This window comes from Heterocephalus glaber, unplaced genomic scaffold (genome assembly GCF_053883595.1).
Source record: "Heterocephalus glaber isolate CG9 unplaced genomic scaffold, H.glaber_assembly_v1.0 deba00001504, whole genome shotgun sequence".
Classification (NCBI taxonomy): domain Eukaryota; kingdom Metazoa; phylum Chordata; class Mammalia; order Rodentia; family Bathyergidae; genus Heterocephalus; species Heterocephalus glaber.
The window spans coordinates 15,811,311-15,839,165 of record NW_028258324.1 but is presented as its reverse complement, the minus strand read 5'-3'; the positions used below and the strand labels follow the sequence as shown (position 1 = coordinate 15,839,165).

The window sequence follows — 27,855 nt, the reverse complement described above, 5'->3', positions numbered from 1 at the left end:
TCCCTATCAGCCCAGCAGACCGGAGGGGGCAGATTTCCAGTCCTCAAGTGGCCTCCCAATGTGAGAAGTTCACGGCCTTTGAAGGAATCGCTCAGGAACCCAAGAATTGGGGTCAATAAAGTCACCTTTCACCTCCCGCCGTCTCCTCTTCCTTTCTCGGGAAGTGAACTGCAGGTCTGAAGCGAAAGTGGCCGTAGGCTAGGGCCAAACAAGCCCTCCACCCCCGCCCCCGCCCCCCAAGCGGGGAGGAGCGACGGCCACAATGGATCCTCCTTCGGGCTTTGTGCGCTTGGTATCCAACTGTCGCAGCCCCACAGAGCCCCCTGTCCCCCGAGGGCGAGCATTTCCGGGCCGCCCACCACTGCGATAGAGATCACGTCGGCAGCAGTTACCTGCGCCGAGCTTGGAGCCGCTCCTGCCCTCTGCGTGGCCGCCAGTCCCCAGTCGCTTCCCGAAATGCCAGTGGATTTCACCGGGTACTGGAAGATGCAGAGCAACGAGAATTTCGAGGAGTACCTGCGCGCGCTGGGTAAGCGCTGCCCGCCACTCTCCGGGGGTCGCCCGGGCCCTCCCCGGAGTCCTCCCCAAGGTCCTCGTGAGCCGCCTCCCACACACACACCCTATGAGCGGCGACCTGGGTACCCCCGCGCCAGAGAGGGTAACCAGCGGGCTTCGACTTGGATCCGGGTTGTTAGGCTTAATTGGTGGCAAGTGTCTGCTAGTTGGCGCTGAATGTGGATAATGTAATTAGCAAAGCTGGGTTTGGGTTGCTAGGTTTTGTTCTTAAGGGGTTAGCGTGAGGGCAGAAAACTTTGCTGCCAAAAGAAAAAATAAATAAGGCACAGATAGGCTGGGCCCAGAGACAGCTCAAAGCAAGCGGAAAATCCCAACTGTGTTTCTGGGCGCGACCACTCTGCCTCAGGGACCCCGATCCTTTGAGAAAGGTTCTCTCAGTTTTCCTGTCTTCTTGCACCTTGTAGATGTCAATGTGGCCTTGCGCAAAATCGCCAACTTACTGAAGCCAGACAAAGAGATAGAGCAGGACGGCGACCATATGATCATCCGCACGCTGAGCACTTTTAGGAACTACATCATGGACTTCGAGGTTGGGAAAGAGTTTGAGGAGGATCTGACTGGCATAGATGACCGCAAGTGCATGGTGAGGATTTGTGGCTGTGAATGTCTCCTGCCCCGGGGAATCTGACCAACTGAGGGCTGGGCTGGTGGGAAGTGGAGCCAGGGCCCCTGTGTCCTGAGGGATTCCACTTCCCACTCCGAGTCCCAGGGTAGCCAGCAGCAGTCAGGGAGCAGACCAGATAGGACCCTCATGCAGGGTGCAGTTTGCTGAGTCTCCACTGTATGCAGCCTTTGAGACAGATGGGAGTTTGCCCATTTTACAGATGAAGAAACAGTCTCAGAGAGAGGACACTGACAGGTCTAGAGTAGTGCAGTGGAGGAGGGGTAGGCTGGAATTCCAGACAAGCAAGTGGGCTCTGTTCTCTTCTGGCTTTCGATAGAGGGGAAGAGAGAAAGAAGAAATACAGGAAACCACTCTGAAGTGTAAGCTTTAGTGAACAGGGCCAGCTTGGTCTCTGCTGTGGCCCTCTGGCCACTTCCTGTGAACCTTTTGACCAGCCCTTACTTGGGAGGTCAGTGTCCCCACTGCCCAGGCAGAGGAAGCAGCTGGGGGAATGGGAGGGGGGGGCTGAGCCACTCATTCCCCAAGGGTGGGAAACTGGTGACCAGGAGACCCCAATTAGCGCTACCACTGCAGACTCCAGAAGGTCAACCCCAGGCTTCCATCAACATCCTGGAGTGCTGAGAGGTCAGGGTACTCTCGGTCTCCCTGTCGCAGTCTTCGGTCCAGAGCTGATTTGTCTTCAGCCTAGAAGCTGCCTTACTTACCACCCAGCCCTCCTACCATTTGCCAAGGGTCTTTATGGTGGGTCTGCTGCTCACCCTGCCTTGTGCCAGTCATTATACACCACAGCCTACTGAGGGAGGGATTAGAACTCCTGCTATTTGGTGACTGAGGCTCAGAGAAGGGAAGAGACTTGCAAGAGTGCTCTCCTAAGGCTCCTGACTTTGCAGAAAGGAGAGAGCTGTGCCCTGTCTGAGAATAAAGAGCCTTGACCTGGACAACTCCTCCCCCACCTTGTTTATTCACCGGAAAGGCAGTCAGGACTACTATCTGAGTACTGTTTGGAATGATGGGAAGGGGAAGGAGTCAGCAAGGAATGTCCTTGGAGCAACCACAGATGAGAAAAACCCTGGAGGGAAATGGTGTGTTGCATTGTGCCTTTCAAAGTCTCAAGGCCTCTTAATCAGTGGGAGAGGAAGCCTTCAGACAGGCTCTGCCTTTCCCTTCCCTGCCTGACCTGCTCTCTGTCCACTACAAGGGACTCTGCCCCAGGAGGATGATCCTCATTCCCAGCTCACCTTTGGGTGCTATCAGAACACATCAAATGTCTGTTTAGGGTCACTGCAACTCTGACTGTACCAACTTGTACTCTGCCAATTACTTTCACTCTTTTGTTCCTTCCTTCATCCAGTAACCCCAGAAACATTTGTGACCACCTCCTAATACTAGCGAATATTCGTCAAGTGCTTTCCATGTGCCAGATGCTGTTGCTGTTCAGATTTCGCATTAATTTACTTACTATTCACAGCACACTTTCCAATCCTGCTTCATAGAGAGGATTTTTCACTGTGTGACCTTGGGGAGGCTCCCTGAGTGGCAGAGGATCTGAGCTAGCCACTGTGCATACTGCAGTCTTTGTGGTGGAGACAGACACACAGTGACAATGGTGTGCTCAGTGGTGACAAAGGAAGGCATGGGGTCAGGGTTGGAGAGATTATGACCACCCAGAAGAGGGGATTGCAGATTTCTGAAAGAGGTCACTTCTGCACTTAACTGGCAAGCAAAAAGGAAATAAAGGAGAGGACTCTGTACACAAATGAAGGATTAATGTCCACCTTGGTTTCTGAACTTAGCATGATAGGTGAGCAAAGTACCCTGGGACAAGAAATAGCCTGGGACAAACTCAATGAAACTAGTCTGAGTCTCTTGGTACCGTTCGCTGCTCCAGGATTCAGGGAGGCCCACTCCCAAGAAGATGGCCACTCACTCATCGTACTGCTGCCTGCTGAGAGGTGGGAAAGCCCAGCCCTTCTCTGCCTCACCTTCCCTTGACCCTTGCAGTGCAGAGAAGCCCTTCTCTCTGGGCTTCCTGCTGGATAGCATATGGCTTGGGACCCCCTGAGGAGCATGGCTGGGGGTGGGTATGAGATAGAATCATGGAGTTTGCACAGGAGGAGACCTGGGTGCCAAGAGGCCACCTTGGCTGAGGTTTCTGGGGACCTCCACATGTCCTGAGAGAAATGGTCGTCAGAGATTGCTTTGGGCACTTTGCCTTCTGCCCTCCATGCTCAGAACCTACCAGCCAGAAACAGCAGTCAGGACTGTTCACAGTGTGTTACAGGCCTTACATCCTCACCTTGGAACATTTACCCATCGTTTTGTTCATTTCCTCTCCTTTGGGTCCTACAACCATTTTATAATGCTTCCTCTGTCTTTGCAGCCCCTGTGTCAGTGAGATACTTGTGCCCTCATGGAGTGATATAGGGGTAGTTGGGGGAAGCAGTCACACTGTAGCAGGACCAGGCAAAGAAGCAGCCTGCCTTGGTCTGGGAGGTCAGGGAGGGCTCCCACAGGGAGTAAGTCTGAGCTGAGGCTTGGAGGAAAACAGGAAGCAGGCAGGCAAACAGAAAGAAGAAGAGAGGAAGACCAAGGCCAAGAAAACTGTGTCTGGTAAATGTTATTCCATTCATGTACCTTACCGGGCCCTGAGCTCAGCCTAGACACAAGGCCTTCTGGATGCCCAGGTCAGTGGAGGAAATGGAAACATCTTAGGGCCTTTGCCACCTAGTGCATGATGGGAGCAGGAAGGGGCTTCAAATGCACAGAGCTGTAAGCAGTGGTAAGGGAAGGTCCCAAGGAGGTGACAGCCGAGTAGGCCCTCGAAGGACAAGTGAGAATTAGGGCAGATTGGAAAAGGGAATAAAAGCATTTCAGAGCAAACCATGCACACTGAAGCCCAGAGATCAGAAAAGGCCTGGTCGAAAGGGGATTCAGAAGTACACTCAAAGAGACTTGAGTGTGGCTGGAGTGCAAAATATGGGGTGGGGGGAGCAATGAGGACCAGATGGGGGCCTCGGTGTGACCATCATGGGTGGGAGGAAGGGTTGGGGTCTCTGCTAGTGAGGTGTGGCCAGGCTGACATCCCCTGGCCCATCCCCACCTCAAAAAGGACCCAGAGGCCCTTGGGCTCAGAGATCTCTGATCCTGTCTGTTTTCCATGTGAATCTTATCTGTATTCTAGTGCAGCAGCCAGAGGGTAGACTCTGGCCTGCATATGTATTTTGTTGGGCTTGCACAATGTTTTAAAAACTTTTAAGAGGCAGTTGCCAATGATGGCCGAAGATAAGATTTCATAGAAAAATCCGTATTTCTGGCTGTCCTTAAACTCCCTCCTCCAAAAGAAAGAAATCAAAAGAACTAAAAACACACACCCATCTGTTCTTATGCTGTATGGACCCCTGGGACTCTGTCCTAATTGCTCCCCGTGGTGCAGGTGGACATTCTCCAGCCTATCACAGTCCTCACCCACCTGGTTATCTGAAGCCAAGGATCAAGTGCCGTTTGTCAATGTTTGCTCTGTGTGTTCCTTTGGAGCATTGGGTAACAGTGTGAAGGCAGCAGCAGCATAGGGAACCTCTTACAAGCATAAGTTCTAAGCCCATAGCTCTGGCCTCCTGTATCACAAATTCTGGGATAAGAGGGGGTGGTGTGCATGTAACTAATCCTTGAGAATCACTTCTCTGGAGTAAAGAAGCATGTGCGTGGACCTGTACGAAAAGGGGAAAAAACTACAAAATTAGGCATAGAGGATGCTGGGCTACTGGCCAATTTTGTCCCTCATCTGACCACTGCAAATGTTATGGTCCATGCCCAGAAACCTAAAAAACCATCTGTGTGGACTTTCACCAGTGGAAGGGTGCAGGGGGACTCAGAGCTGTGTGGCCCTGGATCCCTCAGCTTGCATTTCCAGGCTCGTCTGTCAGACTCCACAGGACCCAGGAGCAGTGATAGCCATGTCTTTGGTCAACATAGATAAAGCCTAGGCTTGCTCCAACAGGCACCAGGCTCTTCTTCGCTGCCTCTTGCAGCCTTTGTCCGTTAAAACTCAGTGTCAGGCCCAGGGAAAGCCAGTACCATTTGTCAAATATGGCACATGGGACTTTGTCACGGTGGGGGTTTGTGAGGCAGGAAGGTGGTCTTCACCCACAAATAATGTTTCCCTTTCCTGGGCAAGAAAGTCCCTCAGAATCATTTGGTTCTTTGTTCCCAGCTCCCCCCAGAGTGAGCAGCTCTTGTGGGAAAAGACTGAGCCTCAGGCAGAATCATAGCTGTGAGCCTGGCTCAGTATGATGGTGGTGGAAGGGCCATTTGTCATTCCACAATGGACACCAGGTCGGGATTTCCCTGGAAGAGGCCGCTTTGTTCACTTGGGCCTGGCCCCTCCTCCCCTGGCTCTAACCGTGCCTTCATATCCAGCTTTGAACTCAGGATGACCCCTCTAAGGGGCCTCCCTTCCTGTCCCAGCCCTCAGCCACTGTTGTTTTCTTTGTTTTTATTACAAAAGAGAAAAATTCATATAGCTCTAGAGTACAGACTGAAAAGGAAAACCCCATCCCCCACTTGGCCAATTCCCACTCCCCAGAGATTGTCAGCAGTACAGTTTCTGGTGAATCTATCCAGAAGTCCTCCTCATGTACATAAGCTATCTAGTGATTGATCAACTCATCAGTATCTCTGCCTAAAGCTGAAAGGAAGGAGGGGGTTGTCAGGGGTAGAGAAGGAAAAAAGAAAAGAAGAGTCCACTTTTGTGCACATAGTTCTTTCATTCAATTATATTTCTTAGGTGTCTTTCCCTATCAGCAATTACAGATTTTCCAAACTGTTAAAAAAGTCTCTGCTTCCTCCCTTCCCTCCCTCCATCCATCTAGACAGCTAACTAATTATATATGGTAATACACAAATCCACCAAGCCACTTTTAACACTTTGGTTTAAAGTCTTGCCAGCTTTCTGATCTTGTTCTTGACCCATTAAAGAGATCTTTTCCTTCTGATGTTAACAAACACAATGCCACTGGCAAAATTAACTCCCTGAGCTGCAGAGCTGAGGATGCTGTTGGGTTGTAAAACCTTCTGAGAGCCGCCCCTGCCCAAAGCAGGCACCGACATTGAGCTGGGTCCTTTCCAGGGTGGAAACACAGGGTCTCTTTCATGTCTTAGCTCAAGTTCTTTGACCTTTGAAATCAGTGTCAGCAGCATGCTTTTGAGGATTACAAAAGGAAGAATTAAAGCAACCAAATAAAATTCACAAAGTAGCTTTCAAAAATCACACTGGTTTGTTGTGTTTTGGTTTTTGTTAGGCAGGAACAAAGGAAAATGATATGTACTACATCTTTACGAGGCTTGCAGCAAGTGATTTTAGTGCTAGTTCTCCTTTGGTCCCCCACAGTAAAGGCTGTTCTGCAAGTTTCATCAGACCCATTTCGTAGATGAAATCTGAGGCTCAGAGAGGTGAGGTACCTTCTTAGCCCAAGTATACCCCAACTGGCCTTCCTCCTTCACGGGCCGAGGGAGGATTCTAACTAGTGTAATTATAAAGCTCTCTACCACAGTGTCTACCCGGGCATCAGCTAAGGGCCAGCACCTCAGCTCTACCCCTGCGTTGGAGGTGAGCACAGCCTTGTGGACAGGCCTGGGATGAAGACAGGAGTGCTGGTGTTTGAGTCAGTGCTGCTGGTTCTGAATCCCCTTGATTACCTAACTGCCAGGGTGACCTTAACCTTTAGAGACAAACTGCATCTGTTTTCACATGTGCAACCTGGCCATCCTGCTTGCTGCTCTCCCTGTCTCACAGGGCAAATTCTGAGGATTATAGAGACAGCCCAGGGGACAGTGCCTTGTGAAGCCACAATACTGTATATGGATTGGGACTAGGACCCCTTCCAATACCCCAGAGGAAGGAACAAGGTATACTCACTTATGGTGTCCAGGTGTTACTGAATTATAGCTGTTTGATTTTTGACCCACATTGCTTCCCTGCCCCTCCTCCACCTAGAGAAGCACCTCCTCTTTTGGGTGGGAATTTACCCCTATTCACCTTGTGGTCCTGGTGGGCCTGCACGTTACAGTGCACTGCCTCTCCTGGGATAAGCACCTCTGCCAGGGTGAGCACAGGCTCCATGGCCTGTCATGTGATTGCACATGTGGACTAATCACAGCCTTTCCTAGGACTTAATGTAGAGACAGTGGGAAAGAGGTGAGTGCTATTTCCTTGTAGATTGATAAACGGGTATGATGTTAGCTTTGGCTCTCTGAGACCAGTCCCCTCACTCTGCCTTCCATAGCTGCATGGAGAAATTCAATAGAAGGAAAACAGGTGAGGCCAGGAAGGGTGGGGCACATGGGAGATGTTATTACTGCTAATTCCATTCTAGGTTTCCATGTATTTAAACCAGTACATTTCCTTTCTTGTACCTTAAGCTCTTTGAACTGGTTTCTTGTCACTTGCATCTGATCATGATCAGACTCCAGAGATCATGGGTTTACCACAGAAGTCATTAGGACAGTAGTTCTCACATGCCCTGTCCTCAGCATGTCTAGTTCAGAAGGTCCGGGGCAGGGCTGAGTACTTGTCTTCCTAACATAGTCCCAGATGATGCTGATGTTGTTGATTCAAAGACCATACTTTCCATAACCCTAAGAAGGAAAAATGAGGAAGCAGCTGGCTCATGCCCAGGTTCCTGGGATGTTCTCATCATAACTCCATGTAGTAGTCTTTGCTGGGGCTGGAGGTACCCAGGAGCTCAGAGGGGATGAAGTACTTTCTCCCAGGAACGAAGCTGGAAGATAGAAACAGGATGGATGAGAGTGGAGAGGTGCTGGGGAGGAGAGGGGGCTGCCTGTGGACACCAAGCTTGCAGCAGCCCAAAATGGTTTGAGACTGACGGTCAAGTGATTAGTGCGATGGTGTATAGGGCTGAAGAGGGATGGTGTGATAGAGCAGTGTGGGAGCTCTGGGTTCAAGTGGGACCTGGATTTGAATCCCATTTCACCTCCCACTTGTGTTTCCTAGGAGAAAGTACTTTATCCCCTCTGAGTTCTTGTGTCCTCAGTTATAAAGAGGAGCCAGTATCCACCTAATGGAATTTTTGTGAGAGTTAAATCTGGCAATTATTTCCATTTTTTGTTGTGTTTTGTTCTTTGCAGTAGCAAAGATTGAACCCAGGGTCTTCACACTGAGCTACATCCCCAGCCTTTTTGTTATTTATTTATTTAGTTATTAACTTTGAGACAGGGTTTCACTAAGTTGCCCAGATGGGGCTCGAACTTGCAATCCTGTGGCCACCATGCCTGACTATTTCAGTTTTTTATTGTGTAGCAAATTACTCTGAAACCTAATGCCTGAAAATAACAGTTATTTACTTTGTTCACAAGTCTGCAATATGAGCAGGTAGCAGAGAGGATGGCTTATCCCTTCTCCATGCCAGGCAGCTAGGAGCTGGAGGATTCTCTCTGAAGATGGCTCACTCACCCTCGCCCTCTGCTGGCTGCTTGGGCTTCTTCACCACCTGCCAGCGAGAAAATAAGGCAGCTTGACTGATGGTTTTTATGAGCTACCTAGCCTCTGAAGTCACTGTCGTCAGCTTTCCATTACTATAACACAGTTCCTGTGATGATCAACTTAAAAGAGGGAAGGTTTATTTTGGCTCACAGTTTCATAGGTTTTGGTCCATGGTCAACTGGCCCTGTTGCGTGGCAGTTCATGGCAGAAGCTCCTGGCAGAGGAAATTTGTTCACCTCATCCCAGATTGAAAGAGGGTGAGGCTAAGGTCCAATATCCCCTTCAAAGGCACATCCTCGTATGACCTGAAGACTTTCAACTCGGTCTAACCTCTTAAAAGTTTCACTGCCTCTTGTCTTACTGGAGTGTAGCATGCTCTGCAAGAGCCTGCTGATGCCAGATCCTTGAGAGAGTTCAATGTACCATGTGTTTGCTACCTGTGCCTGGCACACAGGGAGAGCTCATTGGACTTGAAACAGGATTCTTTGGCTAACTTTAAAGGCCCATCAGGATGGGGCTGTTTTGTTTCTGACTAATCTTGAGTAGGACTCTGTGGGAGTGGGAGAGGGGCAGTGATAGTGTCTGAGCCTGTCCTTTGTCACTAGGGTGGAGACACCTTGCTTCCCTGGCCCAGCACTGAAGGTTGGCATGTGGGCTGGAAGGGGAAAGAGAGGATGCCGGGGGAAAGATCTGAAAGTGTTGGGGTAGCCCAAGATTTGCTTCACCTTCAACTGTGCACCCAAACAGATAGGTCTAAACAATGGATGAAACCACTTTCTGGGCTCAAACTCGGTGTGGGAGCCTCCCTTGTGCTACCCTGCCCTCCCAGCCTGAGGCCTTCCTGGCCCCTGGATCCACAGGGTTGGAACCAGAATAGGTAGGCAGGCAGAAAGCACTCCAGGCATCTAGATGTTTGCTGATGAGCACTGGAAAGGTCTCCTTTGTGGGAAGAGAAAAGGGGGTTGAGGGAGTTTATGCCTTTCCTTTTGCAGCCCAACCCCTTCATCTGGCATCCTGAAACCAGCTCTATCAGCTGAAGTCTTGTTGCAGACGTTTCACTTGGGCTTAGGTATTCTTGCTTTGGAGTTGACTGAAAATTTCTCTGACTGTAAGGACTATGTTTTATTCATTATAGCTTCCCTCTCTAGGAACCATTTTTTTAAAAATTCTTTTGTTGGTACATTTAGGTATACAATACATTTACAGCTCTCATTGGGAATTGTACCTTTACATGATGCATCTTGGTTCTTATTTTTTCCCCATTCTCTGCCCTCCTTTCACCCCTCCGCTCTTCCCTATTTACAAAGATTTTGTTTCCATTTTTTCCATTTCTCATCATTGTTCCTTTCCCTTTTCTAGGAACCATTTTTGTAGCTCTCTCTATTGTATAGGCTGAGCTATGCTAGCGCTCACAGGCATGCACACACACACACACATTCTGCCCCATTTCAGAGGTACCCCAGGAATCTGTCTTGCTTTCTGAGATCCCACCATTATACTGGTTAAATATCCAGGCTTCTCTACATGTTTCCTTTAATACTCAGACACCTTAGAGTGCCAGCTACCTGGAGTACACAAATAATACTACATCTTTCTTCTTTCCCTTCCTCCCTTCCTTTCCCCTTTCCATCTGAGGGTCTAAGGAAAGCATCAGAATTCTTTGGGGGAGAACTGTAACAAGATAGGCATGAAGACAGGGATGGCAGAGAACCTAGGCTCCAAAACCTATCTTTTCCAGCCTTACAGGGGTACTGGCCCTGCACTCAGAAAGTGATGGGAAAAAAATCCTATCTGCCAATGTGCAATGAGTCAGAAAATCATCTTACTCTGACTCAGAGATCCCATTATGAGACTATATTCCAGGAAAATCATTCAAAAGAAACAAGAAAAAAACTATTTGTACAAAGATATCCTTGTGCAACTCTGTGATAATAATCTTCAGCAACCCTCCTCAGGACAGCCACCCTCTGAGGTTACCATGAGGCCACCAATCTATCTAACACTCCAGTCCCAAAGAGGAATTGTTACCTTCCCAATTTACAGACTGGGGACTGAGTCCTGCCTGGGGTCACAGTACTGGATAGCCTGCTCCTCAGGTTTTGACTTCAGATATCTCTGATTCTTAACTTTGTGTGGTTTATAGAGCAGGCAGTCTCCTGTTAGTATTTCTAAATGGCAGATAATCATGAGTGGTTAAAAAGACTGGATTTTTAATTCCATAGAGCACTATGTACCCATATAAATGATCATTTTAAAGTGAAAAGAAAAGTGTTTATGGGCAGTTAGTCAACACATCCATGAATTCTCCTTCTTGATATCTCTTTCCCCTTTTCCCATCCCCACTGCTCTGCCTGTAATAATAACAATGATAATAACAATTAGCATTTCTGGTGCTTACTCTATGCCAGTCTCAGAGCTTTCCATGGATTATTTCATTTAATTACCACAGAATCTTTCTGTTCATCTCCCTTCTACCATCCTCAACACTTAGGCCGAACCTTCGTACGCAAAAAAGGGAATCCAATCATGCTGTTTCTTCCTGCTGACACATAAAAGCCAGACACCCCTTGGGCCCCTCCAGACATGGCCCCGCCTGCCTCTCCAGACCCATTCCCTACCTTACCCCTTATGCCCAGCCCCATCCCACTAGCTATGGATGCCTTCATTTGCCATCCTCTATGCATCTCTGTTCGCTTCTCTGGGATAATTCCCTTGCTTGGGAAAATAACAACTCAGTGATTGAGACCCAGACCAGGCTTGACTGCTCTGTAGACTCTGTCTCCATTGCCCTTCCCAGGACCATTCTTTCCTTTTGCCTCGAGGTCCCTCTCTACTGGGGCTGCTCTTCGGACAGCAGGGGCTCACACAGTGCACACCAGGATCCACTGTGTTAAGTGAGTGTTAACTGAAATTAGCAGAACAATATAAAAGGTTGTCATCGACCATATCACTGTGAGATCCCCTTGATCCAATTTATTGATAGCTAGTGTTTGTTGGGTTTGCCAGGAATTCCTCTAAGCACTTTCTGTGCGTGAATTCTTTTCATTCTCACAACAGTTCTGTCATGAAGGTGCCCAAGTTCTTAAGTTAAAGATGAAGAAAATGACAGATCAGTTAGCTGGTGGGACTAGGATTTGAATCCAGACAGACTGATTTCAGATTCTTAGCAAAGAGAGAGATGACCATTGTTATTTTAAGGAGTTACAGCTCTGCATTGATTTCTCTAGGAAATCTAAAATGCAGTGTCCCCTGATGAAATAGTAGTGGTGGTGAGGGATGGAATTGCCAATTGCAGGGGCACAAAGTCTGCTGTGTATCCTGTTTGCCCCAGTAATGGAGGCCTCATTGCTGGCTGTGAACCCCAGATTCAAGAGAGGCAGCTGTGCCTGGCCCTCCTGAATGTTCCTTTTTGTCTGTAGCCCTGATCCATCTGAGGCAGAAGCCTGGCGGGCCAACTGAGTGATGGTTGGTCAGCTCTGGAGCCAGCCCTTTTTGGAATTTCATGTCTGCCCCTTACAAACTGGGTGGCCTTAGGAAAGTTACTTCGCATCTCTGTGCCTCTGCACTGTGAAATAGAGATGTTGGTAAAGTAGACGCCTACTTCGTGGTGAGGATGAAATGGTGAAAAGTGTGGGGAAACCTATGGGTGACTGCTCCATCTAAAGGAACTGTTATTATAATCCCCTCACATACCTCAGAGGATAAATTCTAGGAGTGGTCCTATGTGTGAAGAGACATATGAGCATCCAGGGAAGAACTAGCAAGGTTCCAAGGGCAGAAGCATGAAAGGCATGTGCCTCACCACACCCACAGAGAACTGTGGGGTAGAGGAATGGGGGATCTACTGCTTACCCAGCACGGTTTGTGTCCTGCATTAAAATAGGTCCTTTCAGCCATTTCATCTGGTGGCTGTGACTCAGCCCCATTTTGTAAATGAGGAAATAGAGGCTTTCTCTGAGAAGTAGAGTAAATTGCTCAGGGTTACCCAGCCAGAAAGGTCCGGATGGACTGGAGCTCAGGCCTTCTTTTCTCCAAGATTATCCTTGGTGCTTCCCGAATGCCCAGCTGAGCAGGTGAGGCTGCTCCATGGCTGGGCCAGAACCAGGTGTGTGGCCTGCCAGGTGCTATTCAGTAACCTCAGGATCCATGATGCAAAGTGGTTACATGGGAACACTGGTCAGGCTGTGGGCCCTGTCAAGCAGAAAAGGGTTTATGTCTCATACTCTTCCTAGCTGCGTGGCCCTGTACAGGGTGCCTAAGCTCTTGGAGACCTGGGACCACATCTGTCCCATGACAGATTCATCTCTAGAAGGCCATCTATGGAAGAATAAGCAGCCTCACTTCCTGTGGTATTTTGTCTTAAAAAGGAGTGGGAGGCTGTTCATTGCCTGAAAAATTATCAGGGTGCTCCTAGAATGGTTTTCGTCATTCATTCATTCAACAAATGGTAGTGTGCATTTTAGGTAATTGCAACCCCCCATCCACCACCACTGGAAATAGATTAGAAGAAGAGGTGCTGTCACCTGCCACTCACTCAGTCTGGCCTCACAGAAAGCTTGTGGACTTCTTAGCCAGAGAGAACTGGGTTCAGTTATGGCTAAGCCCCTAGGCCCTAGATTACAAAAGCCCATTTTTATCAACCCTAAAGCCTGAAGATTGAGTGGAACATTGTGGAAAGCACCCAGCACAGACCTGGCACTTGGCCCTTTTCTGTTGCCTTCCCTGCCCTTCCCACTCAATCATTTGCTCAAACAAGCATTAAAGGCTGTGTTAATACTGTAATTGTCCCAGGAGCATGCATATCCTCAAAGGGAGGATTATGTGTGAAAATCAAACTCTAGGAGACAGGGCCAATTTGTATCTTTCAGCACTTCACAGGATGTATGTACAGAGAGTGTCTATTCACTGTGTTTTATAAAATTTACCCCTATATCTGAAGAGCATGGGGTTTGGAATCAGAGCTGAGTCAGTCTCGACTCTGGCCTTTATAGGCACCATTGCCATGGGTCAAGGTCAAACTTCTTGTAACCTGAGTCTAGAACCAGAGGCAACAGATTCAGCTCCACCATCCAGAGGTGGTTCTGTGAACAGAGATCCTGACAGGGATGAGTGGAGAGGTATGGAGGGACAGAAGTAATCAGTCATCTGCTGCTCTTTGGAGAATTTGAGAGTACATGAGAGCTTTAATAAATATCATGCATTTCCTGAAAGCCTAGTTGAATCCCACCATTTGCAGGGCATGCCAGGTCACTTCCAAGAGATGGTTCCATTTAGTGGAAATTGTTTGTCACCACTAGTACTAGTCACTGGAATGGGGCATGCGAACCTTGTGACATCCACAGGACCCAGCCACTCAGCTAGCTGCCTGTGGGAGCCAAGCTTTATTTCTCAATGGCTCATGAAGCAGTCCCAGCTGGGATTTCTAAGTTGTCAGGGGAGCTGGGTAATGGTTTTTGGAACGACAGCCCCTTGTCATAGTGGTGCACAGCTGTCATTCATCTGTTGGCACACGTCTCTCAGAAAGCTGCTGATACAGCCAAAGTGATGGGGGCTATTAGTTTGTACAGAAAAGTTAGACCAGCGTTTCTCATAAGCAGCTACCCTGGGCTCCAGCCCATTTATGCTTTTTCATAGTCTATGAAGTCAGGATATCTGCTGGGGAGCTGAGCTGAAGGTGGCTGTGCTCCTCCCTGCCCTTGGATTTGTCTGGGTTTCATTTTTAGGGTCTCAGAGCCCAAGGTGGGGGTTGAAGCAGTAGCATTTCATGTCCACCCCATCCCCACAGGCATCTGCCTCTGTCTGTGACTCGAAAAGCATTAGGAATATGATCCTGCCTCAAATGCCCCCAGTAGACCCTGATTAATAACAATTTAGGAAACTGAATGGAATGACCTCTTACAAAACCTTTCAGATCAGGCATTCTGGTAAGGCTGAATCCTGGTCAGGCTGAATCCTGGTCCTGTTCCTGGCCTGGTAAAGGTGGCTGGCTTCTGACATCATAGGGGGGGTCATAGAATAAGTCCTGGGGTCTTGGAGAAGATTGTTTTAAGAACTTACATTTGTGTCACAAGAAAATGAGTTATCTTTGTTACCCATCTTCCTTCTAACATTCCTTATTTCCCTTACTCTTTCATTCGTTTTTGAGTGGTTGGCCTCCTACCTGACTCTCTACCCTTCTTTTCTGTTCTTAGAGTAAATATGCTTTTTTTTAATGGTTCTGGGGATTGAATCCAGAGCCTCAGGTATGCTAAACACATATATTTCACTATTAAGCTACACCCCTAGTTAACTTAGGCGAAAGCTGACCTGTAGGGAAATAGCTGGTTTATTTCCACAGGATACAAAGCTTGAAAAGAAAAATCCAGTCCCTCTAAAGGTGAACATAGGATAACAAAGTCAGAGAACTAAGCCACCATGCTAGGGCATCACAGCGATCTGTAAGGAGGCTCCGTGTAAAGGATCTGCTTAGACAAAGAGGAGTTAATATTGAGGGCAGACAAGCATCACAGAGTCCCCATATACCAGTGCAGCTGAAAGTCTCCTCTTAAATCCAAATCTCCTGGAAGAAAGAGGAGGAGCTCCAAAAAAATTTTCACTAACTACTTTGCCAATCCTCAACCCTTAAAAAAGAGATTTTAGTTATTGTTCATCTTCAACAGGCAAACCCCATCATTGTCTAAGCTCTGGTCCCGTGATTAATAGCTAGTACCTCCTGTATGCCAGCCCTATACATTTATGTATCTTTTCTCTAATCCTCAGGACAACCTGGTAAAGTAGGTGTTTAATATAATACTATGTGAAAAAAAAAAAAGAAGCTCTCCCAAACTTACCAGCTTTAAACACCCAACCTATTTCCTCATGATGTGGGTCTATCACGCCATTCTTCAGCTCCATGTGGCTGTGTCCAGCTGAGTGTGCAGCAGGGTTCCTCAGCTCTCCACCAAGGAGCCTCTATCTCTCATCCTTCATGGCCTGCTCTGCAGCAGAAGAGCTTAGCCCGTTTCAAGCATGATAGCTGGGCTTCAGCAGGCAGGGTTTCCCGGAAACAAGTGCTCATGAAGGCACTGCGTCATGCTTGCCAATGTCACATGCCCAGTCCAAGCCAAGGGCATGAACGTCATGTGATTTGTAGATGGCCAGCAGTGGAACAATCTGCCACAGCAGGCATCATTTTGGCCTCTTTTGCAGTTGAGGACACTATGCACAGAGAGGGTAATCCAGTTACCCAAAGTCATTTCACACAACCACTAAGAGTAGACCCAGTTCTGTCTGATACCAAGGAACATGTCCTTTACTACCAATACTGGATCAACCTCATACAGGTGGTATGAGCAGGGAGGAAGCAGTAGCAGGGAGGGAGGAACAAGGAGTACGATGTAAATGGCAATTGAGCTTCTAGGCCTCTTTAACCCAGAGGATGGCCCAGCACATTCCCTGGCCTACCTGACAAGAGCCCTCCCTGATAGTTCCGTCCAGAAAATCACACTTGTGGGCAAAGAGAGGCATGGAGAATGAATTTCTCAGTCTGACATTGTGGCCTCAGTGAAACAGCTTTGTTCCTCCCTCCCTTTGGGTCCCAGATAGGCTTCTGCAGCCTTGCTTGTCACTTCTTCACTGCTCCTACCCCAGTGAGTCCTTATCCATTCTGCCTGGAATCCCTCATCCCACTTCTTAAGACTCCTATGAGAACAGGCACCCTCCTGGGCATCCCAGGCCCGTGCTTCCTCTGATCATGTATCTTCACACTGGGCCATGACAGTCTGCCACTTCTCTGTACTGATCTCTTTATGACCCCTTTCTGACTCCCAGCAGCCACACCCAGCAGTGATTGGACTGAACCGAAGGGTGTCCATGCAGGAGATCACTCAGAGCCTTAGCACATTGCTCACATTTTTTCTGCAACCCCCAGGACTAGCAGGTATCTACTGGGTGCCTGCCAGGGGCCCTGCCCTGGCAGGAAATGAGAAAGCATTGAGTCATACTAGGCTCATTGTCTAGCCCAAATCATTCCTCTCATTTTCTGGGTGACTTTTTTTTTTTTTGGTAATGTTTACAACATTTTATTAAAGTGTAAAATTTCTGGAATTAAGCTATACACAAAGATATAGTAAATATTTATAAAAACATCACTCAAGTAACACATAAGAATGCAGGAAAGTCTTGAAAAAAAGGTTGAAATTCTGGAGACTTCCAAAAACAGATCCTATGGCCTCTGTTGGACATCGCATTAACACAAAGTCTGAGTAAATGCTGCCCCTACTCCCCTGCAACTGACTGCTCCCTTGAAATCTGCTCTTGGGAGATTCTGACTCAAGGGCAGTGGCAGGGACAGGAAGAGAGAGGAGATGGTCAAATAATTGGTGTAATTTCTTCCGTCCTGCCAATTGTGTTGAAGTCATATAGCCATGGCCACAGTGGCTTTCTTTAGCCTCTGATGAATTTAAAAGATGAGCAATTTTTCATTGCTTAAACAAAAATTCAGCACATAAAAGGCTGAGCAGACAGTATATATACTAGAACTACCAAGTTCTATCTGATGGAATATTACCTGTAATAAGAAAAAGCAGAGCTAGTCTTGCTCTGTCTCATACTTAGTGAAAATAGGAAAGGAGGCATAGTGACACTTTTAAATCAAAGTGCTCTGGTTTTAGCTTAGAGTAGTTAATAAACTGTTTTATGCTGAAATGACCACATAATTTGCTCTAGTCCATAAGAGTTTAACATTGCATTTTAAAGGTCAAAGAAAATAGATGCAAAACAAAGACAAAACAGGAAAGATAACAATGCCCACGAGATGAGTCAGTATATTGTGTATGAGGCTGACGGTCGTTTGGGCTCCGCTGACTTCCTTCTGATATACCTGTTAAAAATACCTTCCCAAACTGAATTCAGAGGAAGGAAACCAAGACTTTCAGGTAACTTTATAGCAAGTCTTGGGTTCAGTAAGATCACTCCGTAAAATAATCACCACAGTTAAAAACAGATCATCTTCCCCTGACTCCTCGGGCACTTTATAGGTTTCTTTGCCCATCTAGATTTTGCCTGAGGAGCCACAGATGAGTCTAAGTCCAGATAGAAGTCATTGCTCTCCACCTTGAATTTCTTGTTTATGGTTCCTTTAGAAATGATTTTCTCAAAATTAGAATCAGAATCATCAGAGGTAGGTGGTTTCCTTTTGGGTCAACTCTTGGTTTTGGCAGGATCAGGCTTTTGAGAGACATACAAATTCAAGACTGGATCTGTTTTTGGTTCCTTTTGGTGCTTCCCATTTTTTGGTTCCAATAGTAGACTGAAGACTGACCTTTTGGTGCCATCTTCTTCACTGTCATGCTTTTTTCAGGAGGTGGCTTTATAACTTTAGTTTCAGCTGGGACATCAGCAGAAAGGCTTGAAGAAGGTGATTCACTGTCCTTAGCATCATCAGCCTGTAGGCCAGTTACTGAGATGGTACTTCTCTGTGGTTTTGATTTTTTTCTTAGTATTTTTGGGGGGAGTTTTGGCCTTAGGTGGACTAGCATCTGATGGGAGAAAATTGTCATCTTCAGTTTCTTCATACCATCTGAGAACTCTTCATCTGAATCCAAACCCATTGTGAGTTTTGTTTTTGCTGCATCTCTCCATGGCTCTTTCTCATGGAGGGATATCAAAATTACTTTCAGTACTATTCATATCTGATTCAGATTCACACTAGGGGTTTCCCTTCTTTCTTTTTTAGATAGGTTTAAATGGCACTTTAGTTTGATTCTATCCCTTGGTACATGGTTCTCTTATTCAGTTTCTTCTCTGGTCTTTGTTTGGTACCAGGGATCATACTCAGGACCTTGTGCTTGTAAGGCAGATGGAGGCACCACTGAGCTAAATGCCCGGTCCTCTTCTCTGGTCTTTGTTTCAGGCCTTCCAGTTCCACATTGTTCTCCGCAGGTTGCCCCCAGTATTTTCACTCTTCATTCTCTGCTTCTGCTTTCATCTCTATGGTTACTTGAGGAATTACTCTTTTCCCTTGTTGAGAACACTAAACTTCAGCTATCTGGGATTTTTTCCCCCTTTGCTCTCCTTTCCCAGGAAGTCCTACTTATTCATCTTGTTTTTCTTTGGCTTCAGTGACATCTAGTTTTTTCAGTAAAAGCAGCCAAATCTTCTTTCCACAAATCCAGCGGGTTCTTTTTCTTTAATGTGCCCAGCTCTTGCTCCTTTTCTGTTCTCTGTTTGCACACTTCATCTTTCTGTTGGTCCAGTATCTGTTGCAGTGTTGTCCTTTGCAGTTTACTTTTAACTGTCACTTGCTTCATTTTCTTCATCTCGAACTTTTGATTGGGCTTTCTCCAGACCCTCACAGGATCTGAATCATATCTCCTCTCCTGGGTGACTCTTGATAAAGTCACATGATCTAACTGAGTTCCTCCACCCCTCCACATCCAATACAGACAAGTATAATTGTATCTGCTTGTCCAATTCATCGAGGATCAGAGTCAAGAGGGGTTTGGGGCTAGGAAAGGGCTTCCTTGGAAACTGATATGATATCAGAGATTCTTCTCTTAAGAGATCCAGTTTGTAGAGCTCCCAGAAAGGTTTCTCTGCACCCAAATAGGCTTCTGTTTCCTGAACCCCCTGTCCATTATGCCTGCTGTCTGTCTTTATTTGGGGCTAAGGTTTAGTGTTCTGTATATCCAGATGGCCTCTGTTAAAATAAATATGGCAACCAATCTGCAAAGGGTAATACAGTACCCCAGGAATAAAGACCTGCTTTATCATAATGAACTTCTGTTTCAGACTTTTTTGACACTCATGTTAGAGGGTAAACAGGTGTGAGCCTGCTTGTGACCAAGATACTTAACAAAAGCTTAAAAAATATGCACATTCTTCCCCCCCATTAAGTTTATTGGTACATTTTAGGTATAAAATACAGTTACATTCATCATTGGGATCTTGTACCATTACATGAGTATCTTGGTTCTTATTTTTTTCCCCTTCCCCTGTCCTCCCTTCACCCACTCCACCCTTCCCTAGTTGCAAAGACTTTGTTTCCATTTTTTTCTTTTCTCATATTTTTTCTTTATCCTTCTTTCCTTTCCCCTACCCCTCCCACTTCCCCTGCTCCTTTAGACCTTTACTTCCTATTACACAATATCAATTATACATTTTTAAAATTACAGTATCAAGATCTAGGAGACATTACCACAGATTTTACAGAATTTAAAAGGATATAGAAAGCATATTAAAAAAATCTGTTTTGAAATAAATTTGACAACTTCTAAGAAGTACCTTGGAAGACAAATTAATGAAACTAACTCTGGAGGAAATAAAAAATTTGAATAGTACCTATTAAAGAAAGTATATTCCTAGCTTGAAAACCTACCTATATGACAGGCTGGTATACATTTTTACTGATAAATTATATCAAACATTTAAAGCAGAAAGAAAAGGAACACTTCTCTCCTCATTTTAGGAACTCAACATTGTGCTAATCCTAAAACTGGATAAAGATAATAGAAGAAAAAAGTGTGAACTTGGTAGAAATTTGTTTAAAACAAACTGTGAGAAGTCAGATCTGGCAGTATGTGGAAAGTGGTTTTATTGTAGGGATGGCAGTGTTGGTTCAGCATTGGAAGATCCACCCCCAGAAGTCATCATTTTAATAGAGGAAAGGAAAAAGCCATATGATCCTGCCACTAGTTGGAGAAAAAATATCAGACTAAATTCTACAGCTGTTCATGGTAAAAGCTATCAGGAGACTAGAAGTAGAACAGAACCTTCTCAACACATTAAAGACATGTACTCCATACTTTCAGCAAAAATGTCTATGAATGGAGAAGATACAATGCTTTCTCTCTAAGGTGGGGAACAAGAACAGATGTGCCTATTATTCATCTGCCCATTAAACTTTGAAACATAGGCCTAAACCAAAATAGTCTGGCAATAAAGTGACACAATTAGGATAGGATTGGCAAGGTAGAAGCAAAATCTTTATATGTAGATGAAATGATCATCTACAGAGAAAATACTAAGAAATCTCTAGGAGCCCCTAGAACTTGTATTTGAATTTAGCAGGATTGGAAAACACAAGGTATATATAAAAATTCAAATCTATGTATACTTACTATAAATGAAGAATTGGATATTGAAATTTAAAAGTTATGTACAAGTACAAAGGACCTATAAAACTAAAAAGAAAAAGAAAAAAAAACAGTGTTGGAAGACATTTAGTACCTAATTTTAAGACTTCCTCTAAAGCTACAGTAATCAAGGTAGTGTTGGTGTAGGGAAAGATACAGATCATTGGAATAAAAGAGAATCTAGAAATAGAACCACACATGTATGGTCCACTGAGTTTTGAAAGATTATTTAACATTAGCATTTTATAGAATATAAACTCAATTCAAGAGCTGAGGAAAAGATAGTGTTTTCATCAAATGGCACTGGAACACCTGGTATCCATATATAAAAAATTAACCTCAACCCTTTATTTCCATACATAAAAATAACTTGAAAGGATCTATGAACCTAAATATGAAAGCCTAAAAGTATAAAACTTTAAGAAGAAATTATAAGAGAAAATGTTTATGAATTTAGGGTAGGCAAGAACTACCTAGGATACCAAAAACATGATGTATAAAAGAAAAAAACTGATAAATGAGATTCCATCAAAATTTAGAACTTAAATGACATTGTTAAAATGAAAAGTAGTCCTTAAACAGATCATACTTACAATGGATATAACCTATGACCAGAATATATAAAGAACTCTTACAGGTCATTAATAGACAACCCAATTAAAAAGTAGACACAAGATGATAAATAGCCAGTACAGCACAAGGAAAGATGTGCAACTCTAGAATAAGAAAAATACTAATCAGTACAAAAACAAGATTGAATTATACACTCATTAGGGAGATGAAGTTAAAAGTTTTAAAAGCCTTGTCATGACTTTTTCTTTTTGTTGGATTCTCCCTCTTTGTGTTTAATTTGTCATGCCCAATGGATTCATTCTGCTGGGCTTCCTGGGGTTGTGATCCTCATTGTCTTTTCTTAGGCTATTGTCTGAAATTTTTTGGAGTGTTGGTTTGGTATTCCTGAAGTTCCTAAGGTTCTCTTTATCATGAAAGTATCTTATTTCTCCATCAATTTTGAAAGATAGTTTTGCAGGGTACATCAATCTGGGTTGGAGGCTGTTTTCCTTTAGGGCTTGAAATACATCACTCCAAGCTCTTCTTGCCTTGAGGGTTTGCATTGAGAAGTCTGCTGTAATTCTGATGGGCTTTCCTTTGTATGTGATTTGTTTCTTTTCTCTCACTGCTTGTAGAATTTTGTTCTTCTCTTAGGTTTCTGGAATCCTAACTATTATATGCCTATGTGTAGATTTTTTTTGATCAAGGCTAGTTGGAGTCCTGTACGCCTCACTTATCTGTATGTGAAGTTCTTTTCCCCTGCTTGGGAAGTTTTATATCATCACTTCTGTGAACAGTTTTTTTATGTCACCTGCACTCTCTCCTGTTTCTTCATTGACTCCAGCAGTCTTATGTTATTCTTCTTTGCATCGTCTAGCAGCTGCTGGATTGCTTTCCCATGGTCCCTTACAATATTGAAGCAATTTTTCTTTTCCTGGTCACTAATTGCAATCTTATCTTGTATATCTGAAATTCTGTCTTCACAAATTGCAATCTTATCTTGTATATCTGAAATTCTGTCTTCACATTGGTTCATTCTGCTGCGTAGACTTTCAATAGAGTTTTTAATCTCCTGGAAATCTGTTTGCATGTGTTTTATGGATTCCATTTGTTTCCTATGTTGGGATTCCATCATGTTCCTCAACTCCTCTATTTTTTTTTTATCTGTGTCCTCTCTAGATTTATTAAATCATGTCTCGCACTATGGGCACAATCTTTGCTGTTATCTGAATATTATTTCTGATTTCATTTTTTCCAGATCCTCTTTTGTTGCCAGTTCAGGGAGTCCATGTGGTTGAGTATCAGGTTGTTCCTTCTCGTTTCCCTTTGGGGTTGCTGTAGGTGACCTGGAAGTCTGTTTTTGAGGCTTGTTTTTGTGTCTTCTCATTTCCACAGGGTGGGGGTGTGCTGCTGGTGCCTGCGTGGCTCACCTCCTCTGCCCTAGGAGTGGTGGAATGGCAGCCGAGGAGCCTCCTCCTGGGTGCTGGGATTGGCTCACCTCCTCTGCCCTAGGCGTGGTGGAATGGCAGCAGGGGAGCCTCCTCCTGGGCACTGGGATTGGCTTCAAATATGCACATTCTTTGAGGCAACAATTTCTTACCTGAACGTATATTCTATGGAAACAATGTGTGCAAAACTATGTCTTCAAGGCAGTCTTATTTACAGCAGCACAGAATTAGAAATTACCTAAGTGTCCCAGAGTCAGTAGTCAGCTAAATAATGGTATCCAAGTACAACAAAACACCACCAGGCCAGTATCATGGGTGTGTGACCAATACAGTCCTTCAGAAGGGCTTCCCACCTGCCTAACTGCTCTGCTGTCACTGTCTTTAAAATCTTAATCATTTTTTAATGAGAGTCCCTCATTTTCATTTTAAACTATCCCTTACAAATTTATAACCACTGTTTGAATATACATAATAATTAAAATAATTCTTATGATGAATATTCTTTGAAATAGAAAATTGCTTTGAATAAATGAAGAGATGAGGATATAAAACCATAAATGATGCAGTCTTAATCTTGTAAAAACAAAAAAAAAATATGTATTTATTAATAGAAAAGACTGGATAGAATATACCAAAATGTTAGAGCAGTTATCTCTGAAGAAGCAAGATTACATGTCCACTCATTTTATTACTATTTTCTTCTTTGGCCATTTCCTCTGTTTTTCAGTATGGAGAGTATGAATGTAGTCTTGGACTCACATTTCTGAAAAAGGCAACAATGTGTTTATCAGAGCTAAGAACAAACAATTCTCTCTATGCTCTGATGGTGTCAGGAACCCTTCGCATGCAGAGTAGATTTCTGGATAAACACACAAAGAGAAAATCAGTTGCTGAGAACAAATGTTCTTAGGAGCTCCTTGAAGTTAAGTACAGATCTCAGTCTCCACTTCCCACCACAGGCCTGGGACATATAATCCATCCAATGACTGAGCGTCTTGCCATATTTGTGGCATAATATCAGTAGTAGTCTTCACCAATGACAATCTCATCAGACATTGACCATACTGTATTCTGACAGAGGTGGGACCTTCTCTGGCTTGGGGCTAAATGTGAGCTCTGAGTAAATCTCTAGACCAGGGAGAGGAGCCAACTCCTAAGTCCTGTGTGTCCTGTCTCCCTCTGGGAACAAGCTCCAAGATCACAGGTCAGACATTCCTGTGCACGGCATACTCCACTAGCCCTCCTTGCACCTGTATCAGCACAAACTTTATCCCAACAGCAGAGGGCAACAGTGATCAACAAGCCCAGAACGGAGGCTGATGGGCAATGAGATAGGCCTTGAGAAAAGAGGTGGTCCTCCAGAAGGGAGCAGTTCTGCTCACTCTGTACTCCTTCCCTAGATTTCTCCTCTCCCCAAGTCCTTATCGAGCCTTTCCTGACTGTCTTGATCTTAGCTAAGTGTGGCAGGTAACACAGGATTCCTAGAACCTTAGCTATCTAAAGCCAAGTCTTCTGGGTTTCTGGCCTCATATGGGCAGATGGGCTTGTGGAGGTCCAGAGAAGGGATGCACTTGCTCAGAGCCACGCAGTGAACAAAGGCAAACAGTTCTCCCCACTGCAGTGGGGAGGCAAGACTCATAATGAAGAATCACCCACAGGAAAGGCTATTCAAAAGGAGGCCAGCAGTGCAAATATAAGCGATGTTCACAGCACCTCCTGTGCACCCTGCTCTAAGACATGGGTCCAGGCACTCATGGCCGTACTGGGAGGCAGGGTTGTCTCACCTCTAAATTTGCACATTACTGTGAGCTCCATATTCTGGTGCAAAGGGTGTTGCTCCAAGGAAACTATGAAATCTCACAAGGACTCCTATCTGTCTTTCCTTCAGCAGACTCAGCACCTGGCAGGACACATGGTGCTCAGGGAAGATGGGAGGGTTCAACAGTGGGTGTGGGATGTGAGGGGAATCAGGCAGGGCCCCTCTGTGCTCTGCCAAACCCAGGCAGGACAGTCGGGTTTCACACCTCTTTCCCCCACTGTGTGAGTTCCTGTATATGCATACTCAGTACTGTCCCATCTCTTCCTTCATCTCACGATGGCCCTCCAAGAACATCTCCTCCAGGGCCTCCTTACCTCTCCTTCAGAGTAGTATCTGGCCAGAAGCTGATGATACAGGGCCCTTAGAGAAGCAGCATAGCACAGTGGAGAGGGAAACATCAGAGTGTCATTCACCTGTGTCCTGAGTACCAAAGTCCCTTAATCTTATCTGTAAAAAGGGGTTGCTAATCCACACCCAACTGGACAGTCTCAAAGACTTAGACATGGCACAAAGAGGGCCTGATAGAGCAGACAGGTGGCTATCAACTACCATTTGTACATATGGCTGGTTCCCTGTGAGATGAAGAGCTCTTTGAGGGCAGGGATGGAATCTTTGGATATCCCAAGACCTAGCAAAGGTTGAAATGTTTGGGGACAGGCAGAGTTCTTGAGAAGTCTGCTCCTCACCAGCAAGACCCAGGGAAACAGCCCTCAGTGACACCACCCACACCTGGCCTCTGCTCTTGCTCAGAAGCCCCTCCACTCCCAGCCCTTCTCAACCTTTGCAATGACAGCCCCACCAAGCAGTGTATTCCCTCCTAATTACCCTTCCAAATGAGATTTATGAAGGTTTTCATAAACTTTTAAAACTGATTTGCACACTTTAATAAAAGCCTGTGGTGGGCAGGGAATATTGTGCTGCACATTTTCTATAATAAAATTTACATGAGTGGCTTATCAAGGTTGGAGGGCTCCCCTTCCCTGGTCCTCAGGGCCTGCTTTCCCAGGACCAATGATTATGTTTGTTGCTTGGCAGACCACAGTGAGCTGGGATGGGGACAAGCTCCAGTGTGTGCAGAAGGGCGAGAAGGAGGGGCGCGGCTGGACCCAGTGGATCGAGGGAGACGAGCTGCACCTGGTAGGTTCTTAGATGGGGCCAGAATGGGCCCCCAGAGACCCTTGTCACTGTGGAGGTCCTGATAGACTTGGGAAAAGATACAATGTCTGGGTCTTGGTTCTACTCTGAAGCTTTTCTTCCAAGGGCCTGAAGAATATGTGTGAGTGACTTTTAGAACCATGCAATGCACTTTCAGGGTCTAGGCCAGTGATGGCAAACCTTTTAGAGTTTTCAGTGATACAAACAGCCTGCTGCAGCATGCATGCGATATGTTCGCCAGCACTGATCTAGGCAAACTCATTGACCAATCAGAGGGAAAAGGTGAGAAGGTACTCTTACTAAGCATCAGCAATGGAATCCCTTTTCCATTCCTGTTCTAGTGACTTAAAATAGGAATTTATTCCTGTTTTGCTGATGAGGATATGGGGTCCTGAAAGGCTAGATTACATGCCCACATTGCATACTTAGAAAGTGAGAGAACCAACTTTTGCTCCCAAATGATATATATGTGCATTATTCTAAATTGTGGTAGGCTGGAGTTGAGGAGGCCTCCCTAGGCTTCTCTAAGACATGATCCCAGCCTAGGGCTGATGGAAGAAAAGCCTGCCTTACCCACCCACCCTCTCCTCTACCCTGGAAACTCAGGTAAAAGATATTTCCATTCTGTCTGCTGTCTTGGAAAAGCATACACAGATACAGAGCAGAGCCATTAGCTCCTGGCAAGCTAAGGTAGCACGTATCCCCAAAGGAGACACCTTCTACTATTCCTCTTTCCCTGGGAACTCCCCAACTACTTCTAACTATGCAAGGCACCTCATCCAGGCAACCTGGGTTCTAATCACAGGCCATTCACTGGGTACCCTTTGGTAGGTCCCTTCTCTTCCTCAGTCTCTTCAGCATAATAACATCCTGTCTCACAGAAGTTCTGCAAAGATCTCTGAGGAGAGACGAAAGGGTGTTATTTCCTTAGGTGGCCAGCCTAATGCAGGGAGCTTCAGCTACAAGACCCAACCTTAACCTGGTCTCCTCCTGGGTCTTTGCTTCCCGAACTGCAGAGCCAACAGGTTAGGTGAAATGACCTCTATTATTCTCTCAGTTCAATAGTTCTGTGGCTCTATGCCAGAAGTTGCAAACTAGGAGCTGCAGGTCTAGTTTATTTAGCCCTAAAAAGACTAAAGTTCTTCAACCAGCAATTTAAAAATTAGGATATGTCACACAAACATTCAGATTTCCAGCTTTCTTTTAAAGAAAAAAACTCAGAGGACATGACAATACAGCTGTCCTTGTCTCCTGGCCACAGTCAGCAGGGACTGAACAGGAGCTGGTCTTGAGGGCAGGGCACAGGCTGTTTTGGCTGCATTCCTGGGAGGCTTCAATGGTAATAACAGCACAGCTCCACTTACTGGGATACTGATATAACTGGTGTGGTATGGGATGCAAGCATTTCCAAACTCCCTGGTGCCTCCAGTGTGCACTTCGCAGCCTTGTTCTGCAACAACCAATTGAGCCATATATATGGGCCCAGTTCCTTCCAAGCCTGGGCACAGACTCTGTCATGGGCTCAGGCTTTAGGTTCCTAAAGCTTTTCAGCCTCTTGAAGGTGGTGAGGGGAGAAGAGGTATCAAGGGTTCTTATTGGCCAGCTCTGAGCCACATCTGTGCCCCTGGCCAGCTCTGTCTGCAGGATACAGAGATTCTGATCTCTGCTGATCCTGTTCAACTAACTCTCATAGGAAATAATTATTTCAATTCATGGGGAACAATAGCAGCCATTATTTTCAGAGTTCTTGCCTTAAGATGCTCAGAGCCTCAAGTATGACAATGCACTGGCCAACAACCACCATCTGCTTTTGTTTCAGGAGATGAGAGTACAGGGTGTGGTCTGCAAGCAAGTATTCAAGAAGGTGCACTGAGGCCCAGACAGATGACCTCGATCTGGAGGAAACAGTAGAGTAGCATGGACCTGGGGCAGAATCCCTCTCTGCACAGCACGGGGCAGAAATGTTCAGCCACGCCCATCACCCGTTAGCAGAGTCTCTCATTGCCTTTGACTCTTTTCCCTTTTCTTAAAATGAAGCCATTCCAATAAAGGTAATCTCTGATAAGACA

At 45.6% G+C, this 27,855-nt stretch overlaps 1 protein-coding gene across 1 annotated transcript; it reads left to right on the top strand.

Annotated features, from left to right (window-relative positions):
* Rbp1 (retinol binding protein 1) lies at positions 1 to 27,855 on the top strand. Its single transcript, XM_087186231.1, has 4 exons — positions 1 to 529; positions 981 to 1,159; positions 25,667 to 25,768; positions 27,606 to 27,855. The coding sequence occupies exons 1-4, from the start codon at positions 457 to 459 to the stop codon at positions 27,657 to 27,659; spliced, it is 408 nt and encodes a 135-aa protein (XP_087042357.1). The 5' UTR covers positions 1 to 456; the 3' UTR covers positions 27,660 to 27,855.

What these genes read in the sequence shown, in the direction of transcription:
- Rbp1 (XM_087186231.1), top strand. Translation starts at nt 457, where the DNA reads ATGCCAGTGGATTTCACCGGGTACTGGAAGATGCAGAGCAACGAGAAT. An exon ending in GGAGTACCTGCGCGCGCTGG is followed by an intron (nt 530 to 980) that starts GTAAGCGCTGCC and finishes TGCACCTTGTAG; the next exon opens with ATGTCAATGTGGCCTTGCGC. An exon ending in AGGGAGACGAGCTGCACCTG is followed by an intron (nt 25,769 to 27,605) that starts GTAGGTTCTTAG and finishes CTTTTGTTTCAG; the next exon opens with GAGATGAGAGTACAGGGTGT.